The sequence below is a fragment of the Cottoperca gobio genome, chromosome 9, assembly GCF_900634415.1.
Source record: "Cottoperca gobio chromosome 9, fCotGob3.1, whole genome shotgun sequence".
NCBI lineage: Eukaryota > Metazoa > Chordata > Actinopteri > Perciformes > Bovichtidae > Cottoperca > Cottoperca gobio.
In genome coordinates this window covers 20,387,481-20,410,836 of record NC_041363.1, presented here as the reverse complement: position 1 = coordinate 20,410,836, position 23,356 = coordinate 20,387,481, and the positions used below count along the sequence as shown (strand labels likewise).

Below are 23,356 nucleotides of genomic sequence, written 5' to 3'. Positions count from 1 at the left end.
ACCTTCAATACCAAGTCAATAAAACGAGCAAAATATTACTCTTAGCTAACTGCACAGGGGATATGAAAAGGCCAAGTTTAATAATCACACACATTTAAATCCATTCAAAAGCAGCAGGCACAGAAATCCGTCACACGTATGTCTTACACATGCTCTTTCAACACAGTTTATCCTGAAATGCTGTGCGGTGGTGACACGCAATGCTGATTTCCAAGCTGTGACTTTCCCACAGCATGTCAAGGATGGAAGAGCCAGAGACCATGTGTTGGTATGCTCAGCTGAGAATCTTCTCCATCTGTGAGTTGAGGGCGGGCAGATGGAGGCAGTTGCGTCAACACTCCTCTCCATCCTGGCAATGAATCAGACTTCAAGCCATTGTCACATGAAACACGAGATGATGGGCCGTATATATTTCAATATGGGTTTGGCTGACAGTCCGTATTGGAGGGTAAAAGGAAGATTAAGGACCAAAACTAGGGCCCTAGCTCTAGGCTGTACGCTGTGGTTGTTTGAGCTAACTGCTATCAGCATGCTAACATGCTCACAATGACAATGCAAATGTTTAGCAGCTATAATGTTTACCAGGTTTACTATTAATGTAACGGGTTAGCATGCTAACATTTGCTAAATAAACTTAAAATACATTTCAGGCCGATAATGTATTCATTTTGCAGGTATTTGGTCTGATGACACTAAATGAAAAGTTAAGGTATAAAATGCAGCGACCATGAATGTCTGAACCAAATTTAATGGCAATCTATTCAGTAGGAGTTTTAACTGCAAGTTTGAACGTCATGGTGCCAAGAGAGGGAAAGTCAGGGGTCACAAAAGTCATAAGGATTTATTAGCTTGGGGACCATGAATAACTCTACAACATTTCATGACAATCCATCCCATAGTGGTCAAAATATTTAAATCTAGATCGAAGTGGTGAAACAACTGACTTTCCCATCCCTTGAGCTGCGGCGCTAGCGTGGTGCCAGTGTCTTTCAAAATGGGGAAATTGTTGATTAAATAGTTTGATCTGCTCTAGAGAAAACGAGGAAAGGCAGTCCATGTTGTTGTTGTTTTTTTAAAGAATGTTCTATAACATATATTTGTTGTCAACAAGGCTTAATCAAAATAGGCAAGTCCCTGACAAGTCCAAAAGTGGATTATAAATCAGACTCAATGTCTACAGCTCTGAAAGATCTTAACACAACTCAACATTTTTGTATGAATTACACATGTACACAATAAGTAGAACACCATGTCAAAAGAGCAGAACCTAAAACAAAGCCGCTTCGCCTTCTGGTTTCAATTACCCATCACATGACCTATCCATCCATCCACCCTTATATCCATCCATCCATTCATTCTCCTTCATTGCCTTGTGGCCCAGTCCTTCTATATCCTTCTTCTCCCCGCCAAAAGAGGACACATATGCGGCGCGTGATTAACTCCTTAGCACAAAGTTTCCACTGTTTTTCCCTCTCATGAAAGGAACTCTTGTCCCCCGATCCTGAAGAAGCCAAATGAACAGTTCCCTGGTTCCCTCAGGCTCTTTGATGAGCCGCTGTGACCGAATGACTCTGGAGGACTCCTGCCTCGTCCCAGTAGCCCGGAGTCACAGGAAAGGGTCAAATATCAATCAGCATTCGAATGAATCTGTTTGAAGAATATAAAGAGATTGATGTGGTGTATCACCCATAATATTGTTAGTTGATTGTACACTGGATTAAAAATATTTGGAGAAGATGCCGAGGAGAGGTCATGCCCCCATGAGGACGTATGGGGTGTTAGTAAATTAGTATATTATGAATGTCATTGCAAAGCAATTGAATGAGGATGGATTTTTAAGTTCTGGTTTCACTAGAGCTACATGTATTGCTTTTTTTATTCCAAAGAAGTAAATGAGGAAACACCAATTAATGACCATACACAAATGGAAATCAAAGTTGCTAAGAACAAACCACAAAAGACAAAATATACCTTACAGTTGGTAATGTTTTTGCAGCTTTTTAGGCCCTTCTTTACAAAAATGCACTGTACGCCTATAAAAACAGGCACGGGCCAGTCAGATAAAAATTGCCACTTCATAATAACACAATGTTATGGTTTTAAGTATATGCAATTGTTTGAACAGTGGTATCATAGTAGTATTGTACAATCCTTTCCGTATGAGTTAATCTTATGTATGGGAGGCAATAATAACAACTGGAGGGAACAAAAAGGTTACAGATTTCCGATGTAGCTATTAATGCCATATAATTACACTCTGCGTCATGCAGTTAAGTGTTACACAAACAATAACATCAACAGAGAACAATTACAAAGCCAATGTAAACTTTACAAGATGGAAAGTACTCATACTGTAGGTTTGCTTCAGAGCTCAAAATAAGCAACATATAAAAAAAAAGAAAAGCAAATACAACATGAAAGCCAGTTCATTGACACCAAGGAAAACAGAAGAACTAAGAAGGTCATATAAGCACAGCTTACAAAGATAATAAAAAGTACACAATGTATACAAGTAGAACATGTTGAAACAAACCCCAAAGAAATGCGTTGTACCTTGATAAAAACACATAAAACCAAGACAATTTTTCAAATTAGCTGTGAATGTAATATATTCTTCAGCCCATACCAATACCAATGGCACGTTAACATACATACCTATCATTCATTGCTCATAGCTCATGTTTTAAATGCTACTTTCAAGATAGCTATCCACCAATAACTGAAGTAAAAAGATTGTTTCTCTTCAAACACTGAATTATTCCAGTTTGAGTATCACACCCCACCACCTTTTTTGGTTTACTTGTTTTAGGATCAACACTTGAAATAAAACTTGGCAACAACATTTAGGCAAACATGGCTTATTTAGCTTAAACTGATCCACAGTTGAGGCACATTTTAACACTCAAGGCACGGTACCATTTAGCCCTACAGTCAAACAAATGAAACTAAAGCACCCTGTGACTTCAGCATAAGTCTACTAGCTTAAGATAATAAGATCCTTAAGGGACAAAACATCCTTGACAATATTTGTTTCCACTCAATATCCCGATGGCATAAACACATTCATGTGAAATGGAAGTAGCTCAGTTGGTGATTTTGACCTAGTTTCGCAACTAAACTAAAAGAGCAGATAAAGACACATGGCAGTCTCTTTCTCTCATCAGATCTGTAGAGAACACTACTAACTGTTACTTTGGAAAAAACTATGTATTGCATCTGATTTACAGGGGTGTCTTGCAGTATGTTTTTCTAAAATACAGCATAGGGAAACTGCAGATGTTGCTGTATTACAGAGAAAGAAAGTAAGTTTAAATTGATTTATAAGCATGCCATAAAGTGAGGACATAGGATAGCTTGGGATTTCATTTTTGGTTTAGTGGTTTAGCTGACTGAATAAAACGTACAGTAAGAGCACATTCTGGTGATTTGGTGTTAGCCGAAGTATGTAAGAGGTTTAAAACAGCCCTTTTTGCAGAAAGATCAAAGAGCTTGTTTGGGTTTCAACAAACCATGTCTGACAGAGTTCAACAAAAGAGAGCTAAGTCTTTAAATCCAAAAATGAAAATATATTCTGTAAGGAAGAGCCTTGAGATCAACGCTAAAGCTCAGTGCGGAATTTAAAGGTGACTCACAAGCAAAGCGGACAATTAGGTCCTAAATGTAGCGTAACCTGTGTATTTTGGGGTGTCAAATTTAGTTAAAAGATGTTTCTTAAAATGTGGTTTATCAACCTGAAACTTGCTAAGCAGAAAAATAAAGGAGGGAAATAAAAAGGTGCTTTCTTTGCTCAAGAAGTTCCCCACAAATCACGTAGAAAGTGTTGCTCATAGTTGACAAAAATGAAGTAGACCCTCATCTGCAAAGAATAGCCTATGTATTTAACTGTATTTATGCATGTTGGTCCACAAACAATTCAAAGAAAACAAAATAGCTTGCAATCCTCAGAGGATCTAATTTTCTGTTTTTTATTAGTACCCTTAGTACCTTTGGAGAGCGTACAAAACAAATGCTATCTTCCTGACACCTGCATCGCAAATTACAGTCATGCAACCTCAAAAGCAATCCATATATAAATATAGTGGTGGACATACTGCAGAGGAATAGAGATGAATGAACTATGGATTAAGTCTGTGCACCACTGTTCTCACAGTTGTGTCCGGCTTAGCAACAGGTTGTGGTGTGAGATTGATACATAGTTGTTACACAATAAAGAATTCTTGAAATGAAATACAATGGTGTATAGAGGTCATTATAATACAACTCACCAATACGATTGCGCCCTCGATTTAAAAGCATTTCTCACTCTTGACTGGTCCCGGAGTCGTAGCACACAGAAAATGTCAAAATTCCTTGATTGAAAAACTATGTGTTTCAACTTCCAACAAATCCATTTTAGTCTCTTTGAAATCCATCACAAACTTTTGGTCATTTGTCTTTAAAAATGCTTATTTCACTACCTGTGGTGGCATGATGGCTGTCTTATGCTGGGGTATTTTATTTTCCGATGTATCCAAAGTACCCTCCTTGCCTTTCTTCCTGGGTGGCTTTTTTATGGGAGTCTTCTTTGGTGTAGGATCAAACATCAGGTCCCCTGCCCTTGAGCCGTTCAAGTCCTGCTTCTCCGGGCTCTTGGCTTCAGGGTTCCCAAGGTCGGTGGCGACGGGAGCCACCATCTTCTGGAGGTTGCTCGAGGTGGGCAGCAGGGGCTTGGTGGAGCCCTGCTGGTTTAAACCGCTGGAGGGGGTCCTCTTGGCTTTCTGTGGAGGTGTAGGCTTCTCCCTGTTTCCCTTGGGTGTGGAGAGACCGTTGGTCTTCGTCAACCCTGTCCCCTCGTTCCTGTTGATGCTTTGGGTTTTCTCCTTGAGCTGAGCAGCCAGGAGTGTGGCAGCCTCAGAGTTCATATGAGGGTGGATGACCTTGGGGCTCTTCGGTGGCTCCTTCGGGATCTCCTTTGGACTGTCAGCACTCTTCTTCTCAGATGTGGAGCTGTGGAAGCTACTTATCTTCTTGAGGGCATTCTGAACCACACCATTGATGTGCTCCATGTGACTGGGACTGCTGGGCTCGTCCCCAGACTTCTTGCCTCGCAGAGGTTTGTGTTTGCTGGGGGAGCCATTGACGTCCGCCTCCTTCCCCTCTTGTTTCTTCTGTTGCTCACGGCTCCTCTCCTTCATTTTCTGCTGCTCCTCGCTCTTGGCTGAGCCATCGCTGGAGCTCCTCTTTTTCTCCTTTGGCAGGGCAAGTGCCTTGATTCCCCCATGCCCCTGTTGCTCAGGCTGGGGAGACCCTGTAGTATTTCCGTGTATCCAAGATACTTTAGGCTTAGTGGACGGGTCTGGTGGACGTGGTTTGGGCTTGCCAGGTGAAGGTGGTGGCTTTCCATTGCGCTTACCCTCTGGTGTAGGAGCGCCATCCCCATCCTTGCCACTGCCATCATCCTCCTTGGACTGCTTGGAGAGGCGGGCGATGCGGGCGTAGAGGGCCACAGTAGTGGATTCAGAGCCACTGGTGGAGCCTTCACTGTCAGAGGACTTGAGCAGGGGCTGCTCGCTGCCTTCTGGTTTTGTGACACTGGTGTCTTTCAGCGAGGTGTACTCCCCTGCATCATCGTCATTAGAGACAGCTTCGGGCTTCTCTGTTGCTGGGCTGGGGCTGCGCTTCCCTCTGCTTTCGTTTACAGATTCTGTGGATCATTAGAACATCAACAGATATTAGTCAAAGATTAGCTATCCAATATTCAAAAGTATATTTTGATTTGATTTGATTTATTGTTCTGTAACCTATTGATCAGATCAGATCATTTCAATATAAATACCCATTATCAATTAAAGCTAAATTGTGTAACTTATGACAGAAGAAAAAACTAATTATTCCTCTTCCTCGTTTATAAGTAATACAATGAAACCATAGCAATACACTTAGGCATTTGCTAAAACAGCCTTTCTTTGTCTGGCATGACCACTAGCGAGATATTGTTTGTGTCAATGACATTACAGATTCTCTACATGTACTTCTCTTTCATAATTCAACATTATCCTGTGATTAGCACACATACTAATGTACATCAATAAAAGAGTTAAATGTATAATTTTTCTCATTTGAATTGAGGGTCTAAGGATAGAGGTCATATGCTGCACAGATTGGTATTGACAGTACAATACAAACGCTAAAAGTTTAGTTTTTTTTCTTCCCAACTGAAAATAACTGACATATGTTATTTAAAGACTGAGAGCTCGACCACTTCATTTGTTAATTTCTATACAAATACAGACTTGGGAGGCTCCAATGCAGATCCTATCAACTCTAATTTGAAACCCTTTTGTGATGTTTACAGCAATTATTTTGTGCTTGAGGCTTTTTACTGAAAATCAATTGTTTCAAAGGCCTTGAACCATTCATGAGAAGAATGAGAACTAAATCAAACTACTCAGAGAACACTAAAAACCCATAAATCACTCAACACACAAAAATCCCCGGAAAACAAAACTTGACTTGCAGTGTCAGACTTCCAGAATAGAAACTGATGGAACGGGTGTTTTCCATCAAACTTCAAGGAGTTAGTCACTGTTTGGATTTGTGCCATGTGCTGACTTGACCAATCCATTTCCTGTTTATACTCTCCTCGATGTCGAAGCAAAACCTGGGCCTAGATGGCAGATGATAAAGAAACTATCTCTCTAATGAGATTTACAAAAGTGGGTGAGTCACTAAACGGTCACACTGGGGATCTTGACTCCTTTATCAGCACGAGTGTGTATGTGTAAAGGCTCCAACATGCCAAAGACAAATTAGGGATTTATGTGCGTCATACCAAGAAAACTAAACTGTTTATTTATTCTTACAATGACTCACCTTCATGGGGCACACAGTAAACTGGCCCCTCGTCTCCGCTCTCAAAGGAAGAGAAAGACTCCTGGGACGACCAGGAGGAGGGGGATGGCTGCTCCGCCACTGACGGGGGCTCGATGAAGCTGCAGTTGAAGGTGTTCTCTGGGTCGTGGTGGGCTACTGAGAACAGAAAACAAACGCAGAAGCCAAAAGGTCAGCCAGAGGGTATTGTACCGTGTTACAAGAACAACAGTCTGTTCTCACTCACTCTCACAACTGCTGCAGAGATGTAGAAAGAGTTGGTTTTAGTGAGTCTGCGGAAAAGCTTTTATTTATTTTTTTATTGGTTTTGAATTTGAGGTAACAAAGGCTCCAACATTATGGGTTTTTGGAAGTGAATGTAGATATTTTTTGTATAAACTGAAGTGATTCAAGTTTTCCCAAGAGTTATTCTTAGCAGCATAAAAGGCAAACAAGAAACATAATTCTGACCATGATATGAGACAGAAATGTTCTTTTTGGTGGATCCGCAGCTCCTTGTTGACCCAAACAACTAAACAATTACTTCATTTATGAATGAATAAATGATTGAAAAGTATGTGAGCTATTATTTATTGTTATGTTCCCAATTTACAAGATGCTAAAGTATATCTAATTCAATGAAATTAAATGAAAGTGGAAATAAAGCTAAATCGCTTTAAAAATATACAATTTGCTTTGAAAGGATAGTTCAGCATTTTGGTAAATATGCATCTCTCTCTGAGAGTGGGATGAAAAGATCGATATTAATCTAATCTCATTAATTACAAATCTAATAAGTGTATTTCCCTAAATGTGAGCTATTCCTTTAAAATGTATCGAGTTCTAATAATTGAGTATTTGACATTGAAACAGGAATGTATAATATCTGATATACTAATAAAGTGTTGATCCTAAGTTCAACTGTAGCAATGATGATGTCCTGCCATCTCTTATTCTGGTCTTCTAGTATTTAGGTGTTAAGCAAATGAGTTCTTCCGTCATCTTCCACAGAATCCTCTCCCTTAACAATATGTAGGTCATGTTCCTCTCTCTCTCTCTCTCTCTCTCTCTCTCTCTCTCTCTCTCTCTCTCTCTCTCTCTCTCTCTCTCTCTCTCTCTCTCTCTCTCTCTCTTTCTTCCTCCCTTTCAGACACTGGAGCATTCTGCTGACCCTTTATTCTCAAGACAGCTGTGGTTTCTGAGGGATACTTGTGGCTGATCTTCCCATCTGGCGTTAGTTTTGGCCTAAACTTTACTGGGCGTTAACTCAACATGACCGACCACATCAGATGCTCCTGTTTACATGCCCGATGACACATGGGTCCATCCAATTGTTTAGACCTCAGATAAACTCTAGGTGGAAGAAATCCCATAACTGTACCAGGACCCTGGCCAGGAACAAATCCTAGCTCCTTAGCTGTTGTTGTCTGAACTATAACTAAAAAGATGAGCTACTTTAATGATCTACGGCCGGATTTGTCGGCTAGGAAAAACAACATCTACTAAACAAAGAAATCTTGATCTTAATAATATTCAAACACACATAACTTTAGCAGGGGATCTGTTTAGAGGTTCCTCTCACCATAACGTGTAAGCTAAACATGTCTGGTTTATTTTTCATCATAAACCAGCCTGATGTTTATTCTCATGCTTCCTGTGTCCATCTGTCTGCCTCACACCATGTGACTTTCTGTTGTGCCTTTCTTGCCTTCAACTACTTTCAACAACCAGATTTAATCATGATCAGTCATTTTTTTTCTTTTTCTTTTACTTGTAAGTTAAGACCTTTGATAGAAGATCTGATTTAAAGTGAAATGTTAAGAAATACAATGCATTACGTTGATCTTTATTTCTAAACTGATCTAAAGAAATTGTCCCGTAAAAATATGTTCTTACATGTATCCAAAACAAGCCATCTAAACCTATGAACTACATGTTTGAGTTTGGGAGGCAAATTCTCGTAGGGTGGATAATGTCAACACAGGTGCAACATGTCTACAATAAGCAAGTACAGATGTGTGTAAAAGGGGCAAAAAGCCCAAAATAGCAAGTGCTTCTATTTGAATGTAGAGGGGACTTCCACCCAAGGGTACCCATTTATGTGATTATTTAAGGATATCCTGTTTACCAGATTAACACCACCTTACTCTCTCTACAAGTCGAGGTCATTTTAGACTGTTGTGGCTACAAAAATGACTCTAAATTCCAAAAATATTTATCCATAGGTGTTGATGACAAAATAATATTTTGACCACTATTAATGAGAGTAATGAATAAAATAATAAGACATGGTTATGTGCTATGTGCAGGGTTTTCACTGTGCAGCAGCTTGCATATATAGGCAGAGGCTCTTGGGGACTGAGGAATGTAGAGCAGCTAACCTATGCAAAGACTTCACTTAAGATAGTCAACTAGCTAGCACATGGGTATTTTGCGAGGATACTTGTAGGCAGTGATGAACAACTGCTGCCCTTGAGATCCAGACGGTGGGTCTAGTTGGGCAGATTGTTCTGCACGCTGGACGCCACTGTGATCCCTCCCTACATGGAGGCCAACACACAACAGGGCATTATTGACACGTCCCAGCTGCAGAGCTGCCGCCACCACAGTTGCTCTGTGGGGGTGTGTATGTGTGTGTGTGTAGGGGTGTTAACAGACCTGAGACAGAGGTAGTCTAAAGGCTAGAGAGCTGGGCTGGGGCAAGAAGGTTGCTAGTTCAAATGCCTGTTCCAGCTGTGGAAATCTGGGCATAGAACGAATATTACTTGCCAATAATAATAAGAAACAATATGTGGCAGCCTGAAATAGCGTGTGTCAGGGTTACAGGACTGCCTGCAGAGTCTAAAACAAATACAGTACACTGACTGACATCCAACATGGCCGACTCAGAGCCATCAGTGATGACATATATTTATTACAAATATTACTAAATCTCAAGCTGCTTTTCTCCCCTTTGTTTCATCTTTAAGTGGAAACAGATAACATTTAAACTTTTCCCCCTCTATTGTTTCCAAGTGTTATTATTGTTGGTGCCACTTTCGGAACGCTTTCTGTTTTCCTCAGAGCTACCAACAACACAGGACACATTGCATTTCTTTCTAAACAAACTGCGCAACATATTTTCTGTCTGTCGATATTTATATGTACAAGAAGATCGATCGACTTGTTCGTATATCGTTCGCAACTTGGTTACTGACCAAAGCAAGAAACAACCTAGAAAGAACTAGAAACCCCAATCTCAGTGCTATGATAAAGGCAGAGTAAAAACCCTGTTAGTAATCATAAGTAGACAGGTTTTGTACCCTCCCTCTTCGCTTTCTTTGCCTCCTCCGTTAATTGCTGGATAGAGTTTCCAAAGTTAACATTACTCCGGTTGTTTCGGCTACCTGGGGATAGGTACTGTAAGCCTTTTTGTTAAATATCCTCTTAGCGAAATGCTCAGCTGGTAAGCAATGATGCAATATAGATGTCTGGGGCTTTTATTGTAAAAGGGAGTTCGCGAACTCGATGCAGATTTCATTGTAAAGTGAGGCTTACAGGGAACCAATCTAAACACGGATTGTGTCATTACATAGTGCAATCAACAACTACTTGCAACATTTTTTTCTATTGCCACTTTAATTATTGCACTCGAGTGACTTTAGGGTGTGGGAAAGTTTTATTTCAGGTCACAACTGCACAAATGTAAGGTTGAGTGTTTGCAAAGACATTTGCAACCTCAGCCAAGTTTCCCAGGATAAGTAAAGATGAAAAAAACAGGTGGTGCTGCCCTTAGCCCTCACCCGTGGGGAAGCATTTGGACACAGAGGATGCGAGGAATGCCGGACAGACGTGAATCTGTTGGGCGTGGAGTAAATATGCTTAGAATGGAATGCCAAACTACAAACAAACAGCCGTAGTTTTGCCAAGAGGCAAATAGGTTACAGTGTGCTCATGTGGTTATTTCTCCTATGCTAAGTGAGGAGTAAATGTTGTCTTCCTTCCCTATACTTCCCCCCCTGTTCCTTTTTTATTTTGTCTTGCCACATCTGTTGCCACTGACCCTGGTGTGGATAAATCACAGTTCTGACATGGGCTGGGGTAAATTTGACCACTTCCTGTTTCCAGCCCCATTGGGCCCCCTCTGGAATGCGTGTGTGCAGGACTGTGTAGCCCCAGTCAGTTTGAGTTTCTAAATGTTGGCAGACCACACTTCTGTGGCTAGCCCAACAGAAAGCAGAGTAGCAAACATTTGGATAGGACAAACCATGAAGGACCAGAGAGACGCATACAAGTTGTAATAGATTTGACTGGGTATTTGATTGGTACATGGTCGTCTTATTTGTTTTCTAAAATATAGAAATCTTGACTGTAAAAGCCTAAATATGGATTTGTGTCTCTTTGCTAACAGTGTAAACACATCCCAGTATCTTTACGTAAAGATGTAAAATAGATATGCCTCTGGCAGATTGCTTCACATGGTCAAGCTCTTCACAAACAAGCGTATTAAAGTCCCACACTGTGATGACAAAGGCAACTCTGTCCCAGTGTTGCATTTTGACCAAGCCATAATTGGGACAGATTCTAGCTCAGCTGGATAACTGAGGAGGCACATGCTGCTCAGACATGGAAAAGAAACCAGGTCATCAACTCCTTCCACAGCACACTCAAATTACAGTGCTACATAATGATGCTTAAGCCGAAGCAATGTTAGGAACCGGCCGTGCAACACTTAGAATATATATGTTTTTTAAACCAATCAATCATTGAAACTATAAATGTCAGAAAATCGAAAAAGATTCACATCACAAGTTCCCAGAGCCCACTCCCATGGCTTGTTTTATCAGACCCACAGTCCAAAGATTTATTCACAATGACACATGGGCAAAAGCAGCAAATTTGACAAGCTGGCACCAGGGAATGTTTGGCTTTTTCTGTTTCTTGATAAATGACTTTTAACAATAAATCGATTATGAAAGTTGTTGCTCATTAACTTCCTGTCAGTGGACTCATTCATTAATTGACTAATTGCTTTAGCAACTACAGCAAATGTCATCCCCATATTCTGTCAATGCTGCTAAACAATATGTATTCAATATTTAACTTCAATTAGTAAATAAAAACATTTGCACAGTTAATACAAATGGGCATCTATACAGGTCTTTATAATAAGAAGAATATTTGTCTTGAAAATATTGGAAATTCCATTAAGAGGTTTGTGAAGTGCAGAAAATATTGCTGTTCTGATATACAGGACATGAAAATACATTGACCCTGCATCTGCATGTATTGTCACAATGAAGAATAATCCTCTGTATAGTGATATAACATAGCTGATAGGGGCAAACACTTGTATTTTTAAAGAAATTCAGATAATTAGGTGTATTTTAAACATTACAACTGCTTTATAACCCTTAACAAAATAAGTTATTTTAGAGTGTGTGTGGTGGGGTTTAAAAGATCATCATATCTCTTCTGTCTACGGTATAAAAAAAAAAAGAAGAAGAAATAAATAGACTGGGGTCACAGACAGATCTGTCACAGACCACGAGATCTCCGCATGGAGCAGCAGAGCCGCAGCGTCCACCCAAACAGTGCGGCCTTTGATAGCGTGTCACTCACCACCACCCGGGCCCCCCGACAACCACGGGCCTTCTTTTAATAACACAGCCTCCTCCTCAGCCCAAGAAAAGTTTTCTTGGGGAAGGAGACGATGGAAACGAGTAAAGAAAATGCGGAGGAAAAAAAAGGGCCCAGTTTAGGGTTGTAATAACATGAACACATGGCATTTGAGGGTGCCAAGAATAATAAGGGGCTCTAAAACCAGTGCATTCCTTTCAAATGAAACCTCATACTCGCCTGGCAGCCACCATACACTTTTCAACCCTATTTATCATCTAAGAGGAAGACTAAGGTAGCACTGAGGGAAAATGCTCACTCTTACTGCTATTAATTGCTGTCATTGTCTCTGCTGTGTTAAGCTGACGTATAAAAGCACTGATAGCCAGTGAAAACACAGTTTTCATATCATCTGACAGCTCCATGTAAAATCTGAACCTCATTACTTTAATGTCCTAATTATGCATTGGCTTTTAAAGTGGCAACAGACAGCTTTTCAACGTCTCGCTCTCTAGTGCTTCCAAGTGGTCTTGTTGTTGCTGCTGCTGTCGCAAAGAGCTACCAACAACACAGGAAACACCGCATTTGTTAAACAAACTGCGCGACAGGGGCAGTGATATCATATTCTGTGTACATTGATTTTTATATGAACAAGTAGATCAATCTAGCTATATGCAGCTTTTGTTACTTACTGATCTAGCTTAATAGAAATAACGTTTTTATCATTCTCCTTCTTCGCCTCCTCCGCCAACGGGGGTCTTTAGCTGGGTAGAGTTTCAAAAGTTAACATTACTCTGCTTGTTATGCTGCTTGTGATAGCTATGTTTAAGTTATTGTGTTACGTTGCCTCTTAACAAAATGCTCTTCTGGTAAGCAGTGATGACATTTATGTGTCTAGGGCGTTTATTGGGAAGGGGAGTTTGCGACCTGGAGGCAGACAGAATTGCATTGTGAAGCAAGGCTTATAGGAAACCAATCCAAACGCTGATGGTGTCATTATTCGACAGTTATTACATTGTGCAATCAAAGTTTACTTCATAATGATAAGTTAAAGCAAATATATTGTCTATTGCCACTTTAATAAAGCTATGAGTGATGCGGCTTTAGCAGACTGTATTGTACAAGCACCAGAGAGGATGATTACATAAAACACAGCAGCTTGTGGCAGCACTGCGGTGGGATATGAGAAAGAGTTTTGGGGCTTACCGACTACTTTGGGTAGTTTCTGTCGTCTCAGTGGAATACGGGGAAGTTTAGTGCTGATTCGGCTGAATCGTCCACACAGGATCCGCTTGGCTTTTTTGCTGTTGGTGGAGATGTCTTGGTTAGGATTGAAAAGGGATGACGCCATGGAAATCCAAATGAATCATTCAAAAGAGGCATATTAAACCTGGACATATTAAACCTGGACCCGTGCCTCTTTTGAGGGCTCTGAGGCTGCTCACATTGCTACTCACACTATAATGTCAATATACAAAAGCACTTGAAATACAATTTAAATGCATTTATTCCTTTAACAACCTAGTACCTGTGAGAGAGAGTAAAAAGAAAATATTTTCTTCTATTTTTATAACCAAGGCAAGCCTCCTACTAGGAACTCGAGCTCCCATCATGACCCATAGAGGTGAAGAGAACTATCTGTCACTCACTTGTGGTCGTCTTTGTGTCGACACAGGCAGCAGCAGCACAGCAGCGAGAGGAGGACAATCAGTAAAAAGGAGACCAGGGTTCCAGCCGCGATCACACCCATCCGCTGGTTGGGCTCTGTAAGACGAGAAGCAGGGAATTATGGGTGTGCCACATTGGCGCAGCAAAACTCTTCATGCCAGTTTCAACAAATCTCCCTCTCTGTCATCACGAACACTAGAAACTTTATAGCAAATTATTATGATCGACCGTACAAGTAAAGTCAACTCACTTGAGAAGAGGGCTTAGCTAACTCTATATGATTGATAATGATCTGTATTGATGTGGTAGTTGCATTTGATAGCACAGTGTTGCGTTAACAATTGATTTTCAATAGCTGATGACATGAAGCATCTCTGAGGAATACTGCAACAGGCTGAAATTCACTGCAAATAATGCATTATTAATCTTATCTTTCTCAAGACATGGGACCACTTGTGCTTTCATTGCTGATTTCCTGCAAGAAAATCCTGTCCCCCCGACCCCCTCTTTACTACACGCCCCTCACCATAAGTCATAAGTCATATTAGCACCACTCACTTTTCGAGTGGGATACACCCCACATATAATAAGTGCTGTATTGCACTGTCACTGCTCTGTGCTCACAACTGGATAAAGAATAGGAAACAGTGTGGGTGGGGGGTGAGGTAAAGGTGACAAGGGCTCCAATAGAATAGTGTATTTTGTCTAGGAAGGTTCCTATCTGAGTGAAATGACCCGGAAGTATTTAGTGGCAGCCATGATAAGAGCTGGTGGAATTCACTAAATGCTAAGGGAAGGCGCTTTAATACTTCCTTTTCTTATCTCCTTTAGCATAGGGTACACTGTACCATCCTTTACCAAAAGGAAAAGAGATAAGGGCGTCCCACAATGCTGCAGCAACATTTAAAGCTACGCAGTTCAGTAACTTCACCCATCGCATAATTATGTAGCCTAGTCTAAGTGCAGAGGGATTCTCTTAGTATCCCAGGTTGTCCTTTCCTACGATATCACTGACCAACCTGCCGCTGCCCATCGTGTCCACTGGCCAAAATCCCAAAAACCTTTGTGTTCTAAACAACAATATTCTCCCTGCCTGCCTCCACTGACATCCTATTTCCAAACAGTCCACTTTTTCCTCCACTTTCTGTCTCCCTTCCAAGTTCTCTTTTTCTCTTTTATTTACTCCATCCCCCTCTTTATTTCTTCTTCCTTCCTCTTTCTCTCTCTCTCTGGCTGCACAGGAACAGAGCCAACAAACACAGCCATAAAAAGGACACCGGTCTGGGTCTGGAAACGCTATCAAGGCCTTGCTAAGTTACTCTCCCACTACATACACTGACCTGAATAGATGTGTTTGTTGGTACTCAGTGTGTACAGCCAACTATTAGACATTTAATACACAGGCAGCACTAGTGGCATATGGGTATTTGGACAAACAGTTTAGAGGGTTATAATTATTACAGTATGTGTAGAACAAGTAAGAAATAGCTGTTTTTAAAAAAGGTACAATATTTATAAAAACACTAGTTAGACATATCTTTAAAACATCATAACTACAAAGCATTTGCTTGTTCTTTAAAAAAAGGGATTTTCTTACGGAGATAGCAAGCACCAGACACAGGATCACAGTTCTTGTCATTGCAAGAGCAGGTTTGGTTGCAGTTCACTCCGTACTGGCCAGGTTGACAGGTCATATTGCAGCTTGAGTACAGACAAAAACAACATCTGTTTAATGTTCATTCCAAGTGACAGATGCATGAAATATGACACAGAAAAGGAGAAAAGGCATAAATGGGATCAGTTTTTTTGTTCCAGGCAACATTTTTCATTTGATGGAAGTTTGTAGGAATTTAACTTTCCTATTTCAAATGTGTTCTTTATTAGTATCTGTAAAAAACACATGCTTGCTCGTTCGATACTGAAGATATAAGTATGACAAAAGCAATAAGAAGCCATCAACCATTTTCACTGCGTATTGTAAAGCGTAAACATGAGGGGTTTCTTTTGGGTATGAAGTGTCTTATAACTTACTATGTGCCATAAAATCCCCGGTCGCACAAGCACTCTCCGGTGACAACATGACAGATGCCGTTAAAACAGTGACTGCAGTTGTTCTCACAGTTCTCGCCATATGTACCGTTGGGGCAGCGCACCTCGCACCTATTACACACAAAAGGAATGCCATGATTACGGTCATTTTCAAGCTTAGCGATATGAGTCACAGACATTATTACCATATGGAAAATGGTATTACAGTAGCTACTAGTTAAAGGCCCTGCTATTATGTTCCTAACTTTGAAAATGACAGAGCTCACTGTGAAAAACAGGTCTGACGGAACAACAAAATGTGTTTGTTTTTCTTCTACACATTTATAAATTGGGTGTTTTCTTACCTGTCCCCAATCCAGCCAGGGTTACAGTGAGAGCACTTGCCATGGATGGGGTCACAGTGGTGACCGTCTTTACAGGTGGGACACACATCCTGGCAATTTTCGCCGAAGAAGCCTTTCGAGCAGAGCTGGTCACACCGGGTTCCATTCCAACCTCTGTCACAGGTGATGCAACGTCCCTCTGTTACCTTACAGGGCTGCTGGCCCTTGCAGTGCCCACACCTGTGGTCAGCCAAGGAAAACAGAAAAAGAAAGCTCATTTATCCTCTGCACAAAAACTCCTTCATCTCATCTAAATGTAGTAAAACTGTTTAGCCCTTAAAAGTGTTGCTTTAATGATCCCTTCAAGAGGGAGATAAACTACATTGAACTCTAACTGTGTTCTTTTTACTTTTACTATATTTACTACATCGTGTGAGCATGTCACAGTCCATGGAAGGTAAAGCACTTAACCTGAATTGCTTTTACATGTTGGCTGATGATTATGGGATAATGTGAATACCAACTCCCAAATCTCACTTTATTATTGCTCCATTAAGTAACAGCGTCACATATTTTGAGGGTTATCAGCTGCAGCATATATCAAATCTTATTTCCTATTAAAACCACAAAACCGCACTATAATATGGATCAGACAAGGGAATTGAACATTAGGCATCTGTAAAACTGTTTCCTGTGTCTTTAATATGGTACATTAGCCCTCTGCCAAGTTTCTTTCCGCACCTGTTCCTGCAGTTTTGACCATAGAATCCGGCAGGACATGGTTCCCTGCAGAACTTCCCACGGTACCCTGGTGTGCAGGTGCACGAGCCGTCGGCCTGGTTGCACTTGCCGTGGATGCACTGGCAGTAACGATCACACCGTGGGCCCCACAGCCTCTCCCGGCACTGGCAGCGTCCCGCGAACTGGTCGCATGGTGAGTTGTTACAGTTACACTGGATTGCACAGTTCCTGCCCGTCCAACCAGGATTGCACATACATCGGCCCGTCATTGCATCGCAGACAGAGTTGATGCTGCAGTAGCAGTTGTTATTGCACTGGGGACCCCAGGCGCCAGGGTGACATGTGCATTTGCCTGTCTCTTGGTCACACTTTCCCTTTTGGCATAAGCAAGCATTCTCGCAGTTAGGTCCCCAACGATTGTGGTTGCATGTACACTCGCCAGTCAAGTCATCGCACTGGCCGTTGGGGTAACAATTACATTTCCCCTTGCAGTCAGGGCCCCAGAACTGGGAAGGGCATTCTGTTGAAAGACAGTGCAGTCATCAGGATATTGGGAAACATATTCTGACTTGTCAAATATCCTTAAACAAGAGTAAGAGTCCACAGCCAGACAGCTTGTTGTTGCTAAACACCAACATGGCAACGTAATCACAACGGCAATACACATGCTGATGTTTTGCAGGTACAAAGTTTACCGTGGTAACAATCTTTGTTTAGCATGTTAGCTACATATGCTGATTTCATGGCAATTTATCTAATAGAGTGCTGCAGGTTTTTGAATGGGGTTTTGGTTAGATGCATTAAATAAGGTCTGTTATTAACACAGACCTAAGATATATTAATGTTTCATTTTACGACATAGAATTTCAGTAAATACCCCACTAGTGAATGTTAAAACTTTGAAGTGTCTTAAAAAAGGTGGTTCGCTAACAAGTGGCCAAATTAAATGACTAAACTCCACCTTGCCAAACACTAGTCCGCCTTTAGCCCTTTAGCTTAGTTGTGGTGACGTAAAGTCAAGCGACTGCAGTGTCTTTAGTTTATAGCCTAAAGTTAGCGTTTTTACTTCTGGTGATTGCATTTACGCTTCAAAAATCATAAAAGTGGTGTTCAGTTGTGAAGATTATCTTGCTGAACAAAGCGTGTAAGTATCATAAGCGTTTGTTTGCCACAGAGCTTTTTTTGTTGTTGCAATAATCGAAAATCCACTGGAAAAACTCCATTAGCTAGCACTCAAGAGTTGTTGAGATATTTCAGTCTGGAAAAAAAGTGGTGTAACTATACATACAGAAAAACACACAGAGCCATGCCACGAGCAATGACTTTCAAACACCATAGACGAGTAAGAAATCCCTTACTAGTGTCACAGCTAGCTCCAAAGTATCCATGACGACAGCGACATTCATTCGGCCTGACACACACCTCATTTTCCTTGCAGGTGAAGTTGCCTTCGCAGAGAGCTTGGGTGAAGAAGAATTGAACACATTATTCATCCGGCTTGCACAATGAGCTATAGGACATGTACTGATGAATGTTCTCTGTATGGTACATACGTGTCAGGCATTCATCCCCTAGCTGCCCCCATCCACTGCAGCACACAGATCCTGATGATCTGGAAAAGAAGTGGATATTGAGAATGATGAAGAGCGTAGCTAAAATACAGTAAAACAAAAACACATATCAAACAGGCAGAATCCACACCCAGCTCATGCTTCTTTGATCTCAAAGTTCCTATTGATGTGGCTGGTGCCAGGTTCTGCAAACGTATGCAGGGCATTGTAGATGACGCATATGCTTACATGGTTGTGTAATTATCTGAATGTGGGTCATTCCCATCTGTATAAAGCACATACACTCAAAAGCCCTTAACCTCTGAATCTGTGTAGTTTATCAGTTTCTTTAGGTTTCCTCAGGGGAAATGTGAATATTAAGAGACAACTTTTTGCAGCCAAGTTTTAGGCCTGTCAGGAAAGGACGGATGAGTCTTCTCTTCCTCCCACGCCTGTGACCTCTGCGGGGCCCCTGCAACACGTCAGCTTCCCCTTAAGTGTTTGAAGATGGCAGTTTGCTTTCAGTCAACGAGCACGAAGCCGCGCTGTTTTTTTATGCTGCCAAAATAGGCGCGTGGTGAAGATCACAGGTCTGAGCTCTGTATGCTTTCACTTGTTATGGACTGCAGAATATTTCTAAATAAGCCTTTTATTTTATGTGCATTGTATGGCACTGGATTCAACTTTTTGAAACTGTGCCGTTCCAAAGTCTTGACAAACACACAGCCAACTAATATCAGCACTAGAAAGAAAGATTGCATTCACTGTTGTGTAGAATTAATTAGGTGTTTAGAAGCAGAGCTGCGCTCCTGTTTGTCTTTTGTTATTTCATAAAGAGCGTATCAACTACCTCTGCCAATAAAGTCAATGGCTGCTCTTTAACTAATTAAAAAAACATTTTTCGGCATCAGTATTGAAAGCCGAGCATTCAAGTCAGGAAAAATTTAAACCAAATGGGAATAATTGGAAAAACAAGTGAGTGGTGAGTGCAGAGTTCACTGGTATGACTGAATACTGAAATGAGGCAAAATGTCAAACTTGCATATCACACTGAAAACTTCCCAAATTACTATTTGTTTCCCAGAATAGCAAAGAACAATGCACGTGGTGACGGCACAACTTAATTAACTTTACTTTTTATTCTGATGACATGAAAAGATGTGTGTGTCTTTTCAGATAAGCCTTTTTTCAGTTTTGCTATACAAACTTTGAATGCGTATATTTAAAGAAACAAAAGATGCCAAGCATGTGATTTCTTATCACACATCTTTTATGACATAATGGAGAATGAACCCTGGATTACATTTATGTCCTACCACAATTCCAAAATGCATAAACATAGACTGCAGGCAGCAATTGTGGACCTGGGTTTGTTTTTTCTTTTACACCAGACATCCACAGGCTCAGCTATAATCCTAGAGGTCACCGAGATATGCTTTTTGGAAACCTTCACTTTTGAGAGAGAGAGAGAGAGAGAGAGAGAGAGAGAGAGAGAGAGAGAGAGAGAGAGAGAGAGAGAGAGAGAGAGAGAGAGAGATGTCTGGATATGTGGATTTAATTATATTACTTTTCAAAAACGTTATTCTGAAATATCAACTGTCAACCAAATGATGTTCCTATAAACATTTCATAAACTTATTATCAACCACTTTGTGTTATTAAATGGTGCCACGAATACCGTGAAGGTCAGTGAGAGCGCCCCTACAGAGCAATGAAAACACTCCTGTTCCAGATGTACACATCTGTAGAGCTGCTTTCTTCAATGACTCCTCCTCCTGTTTATACAGCGGACTGGCAACACGTTATATGTAGGAGAAAAAAAAGTGAAACAATATATCGAATATATCAGTGCTAATAAGAATGCTTGATTTAAGCGCAAAATAAAAGTTTAGAGAATGAAGTCAGTGGCTGATTTCAAATATTAGCGCCGAATGTTTAAACCGTTATTCGAGGCCAACTCTGCAAACAATGCCAATGTTATGACCAAGTTGTTGATGTCCTATGCTCGGTTTTAAAACCCCGTGATTTTCAACCAACTGAATAACACTTGAGGAATGATATGTCAGAAATTGCTTTGGAGCAATTTCAACTCTATTTGAAAGAAAGTCGCATCCTGAGGCAAACAAAGCCACAAGGAAACCTCACAAACACTCTGATTTGCAAACCAATGGATTAGATCCTATTTTCTTCTGAACTGATGCTTACCCAGGTGCTTTGCATACATTCCTGCCTTTGGGGTTGAGTTCTTGGCTGAAAGTGGTGCAAAATAACAGACAAACCACCGCAACAACAGCAAAAGAGTTCTTCACTTCCATTGTACAAGCAGCAGCATCCTCCTACACGCCGTTTTCACTCCGCATTTCCCTTTCTCCGAAAAGTGATGATGATGACTTTTCACTGGCTTTTAAACACTCCGATTTGTGTTACGCACATAATCCAGATGAATATGCCTGGTAAATATCAAATCCTTGTCCAAAAAGGTGATTGAAGAAATCTTGCAACCACCTACGCCATCGAGGAACTCAGCAGCGAGAAAAGTGACCAGCGACAGCAATCCCAAACGAACAGCTGAAAATAAGTCATAAAACCAAAAGTTGCAAATCACAGTATTCTTCATAAACGCTGCTCTCCTGCAGTGCGACGTTTATTCCACCAAATGTTCTAAAAGAGGTCATCATGCAGAGCCCGTAGGTCCCGACTCATAATGACATAAAAAACAACTTTTTTTCCAAAACAATGCCCTGAGTGCGCGTGTTAAACGCGTAGATATGCCGAATGACAAAGAAATGAAGAAGTAGAAGCTGCCTTTCGCTTTTTCCTCTCTGAGGAGAAACGCTTAATCCATAACTTTTGTCCTCTCTTGCGCTCTCAGGAGTGGCAGGAGGGAAATTCCTGATTTGTTACTCTATCTTTGGCTCTGTGCGCCATGCGTGCGCCACCACATTTACATAGGCCTGTGTGCAACAGGGTCTGTTTTAATGGCCTTGGTTAAAACAATGTCATGTAGCCCAATTTGTAATTTGAACAAAAAAAAAGTTTCATTTGGGCAATCAGGACGAAAAAGCATTCGTATATTTGTAATATGGTAATTGCCACTGTCATGATTATTATCTTTAATAAATTGCGCATTCTAATCATCTGGGGTCGTACAATGACACATTTTTAGGAACATATGATTTGTATTTGCAGTAACCAACTTTAAACCTCCAGTAATTTAAGGTAGCTTTTAATTGATGTATGGGGAGAGTGTGTGTGATTGTGTGTGTGTGTGTGTGTGTGTGTGTGTGTGTGTGTGTGTGTGTGTGTGTGTGTGTGTGTGTGTGAGTATGTGTGTGTGTGTGTGTGTGTGTGTGTGTGTGTGTGTGTGTGTAGGGGGGGGCAGCAGCAGTGTAATAACTACGTTAGACAATAGCTCCCCCATCTGTTAGCACCAGCAAAGTGATTTGGGTATATGGGGGCTCATGCACTAAACAAAGTCTTAACCACTGACAGCTAAACAGGAGATGTATCATGTGTTTTATTCATATCAGATGCATTATAACGTCTAGACATCAATACCTTTCTCCACAAATAATTGTAAAATGCATGTGCCTGGGGTATTTAGTTTTCTCACAAGGGCACATCACACTGTGGGTTTAGGACCGAAATATAGTTGTTCATTACACTACTAAAACATGTTAGGATATGTATTTGTAATTTAGTTCTATTGGGTCAACAAAACCCACTGCCAAAATTCAAAACAGAAAACTGCTCTGACCCAAAATAGTTTGACAGGTCTTTTATAAATGACTAAACAACTAAGTTATAATGAATCATACTTTCTGATGTTTTGACTCTATGGTAAAAGAAAGTAGTTATGGGTGACAAAATGTTCCAGAGGTAAATTGTGGGTCCTACAATTACTTAATATCATGAGATTATTTGTTTTGCAAAGAACACTGAAAGGTGAAGTTCTCAGTCATTTATTGCTTGTGGCCACCAGGAAAACTATGTGGCTGATTTACATGAATATTGTCAAAACAATCAGTTGTGTAGACGTTTCTTTAAGTATAAAGATGTAGATGTAAGTATAAAAATGAAAAAACACTCCATTACAAGTAAAAGAACACAGTTTTACAAAGTAATAGTGGGTTACATAATTCATTCAGTCAAATATACTTTACAAGAGTACCCAAGTCATCATAGAAAATGCTGCTTTGTCAACACAACACTTTACAGGTGTGTAGAAGAGATCAACATGAGTTTGAAAAGGTGTGGTCTGAGCAAGGGCACTGGAAGTATTGGGGTAGGAAGTGGGGAAGGGGCCATTGGCTGCCCCACTCTCTGAGTTGGCATCCACAAGATGGTCTCAAGTTTCTAATTGATATGTATATTAAATTAAAACAATACAAAAATTTTTTTAATGTATATTTAAGTTATATTTATTTTTAAGTTATTCATAATGTTAAGAGACTTTCCATTCACAAATGTTACTGTTTAAATGACATTTAGACATTTAGACTGTGATAGTGTCCTGTAGCACAGCATGCTGCATTCATGTCTGCACAGTGTTCTTTCACTGCTCACTGTCAGTAAATA

General features: G+C 40.6%; 1 protein-coding gene across 1 annotated transcript; it reads right to left on the bottom strand.

The window, feature by feature from the left end:
- Window positions 1–1,840: 1,840 nt before the first annotated feature.
- Window positions 1,841–21,617, bottom strand: scarf2 (scavenger receptor class F, member 2). Its single transcript, XM_029440410.1, has 11 exons — window positions 20,984–21,617; window positions 18,782–18,840; window positions 18,587–18,688; window positions 17,229–17,748; window positions 16,509–16,727; window positions 16,147–16,275; window positions 15,713–15,816; window positions 14,097–14,211; window positions 13,654–13,751; window positions 6,853–7,008; window positions 1,841–5,683 (listed from the first exon to the last, which is right to left on the bottom strand). Exons 1-11 carry the CDS (start codon window positions 21,091–21,093, stop codon window positions 4,446–4,448), a joined length of 2,850 nt encoding a protein of 949 aa, XP_029296270.1. The 5' UTR covers window positions 21,094–21,617; the 3' UTR covers window positions 1,841–4,445.
- Between the last annotated feature and the right edge of the window lie 1,739 nt (window positions 21,618–23,356).

Excerpts from the sequence above, each read along its gene's own strand:
- scarf2 (XM_029440410.1), bottom strand. The coding sequence starts at position 21,093 with ATGGAAGTGAAGAACTCTTTTGCTGTTGTTGCGGTGGTTTGTCTGTTA. Across the intron at positions 13,752-14,096 it reads CGACACAAAGACGACCACAA|CAAAAAAGCCAAGCGGATCC; the intron begins GTGAGTGACAGA and ends CTCCACCAACAG. Across the intron at positions 5,684-6,852 it reads TTACTGTGTGCCCCATGAAG|AATCTGTAAACGAAAGCAGA; the intron begins GTGAGTCATTGT and ends AATGATCCACAG.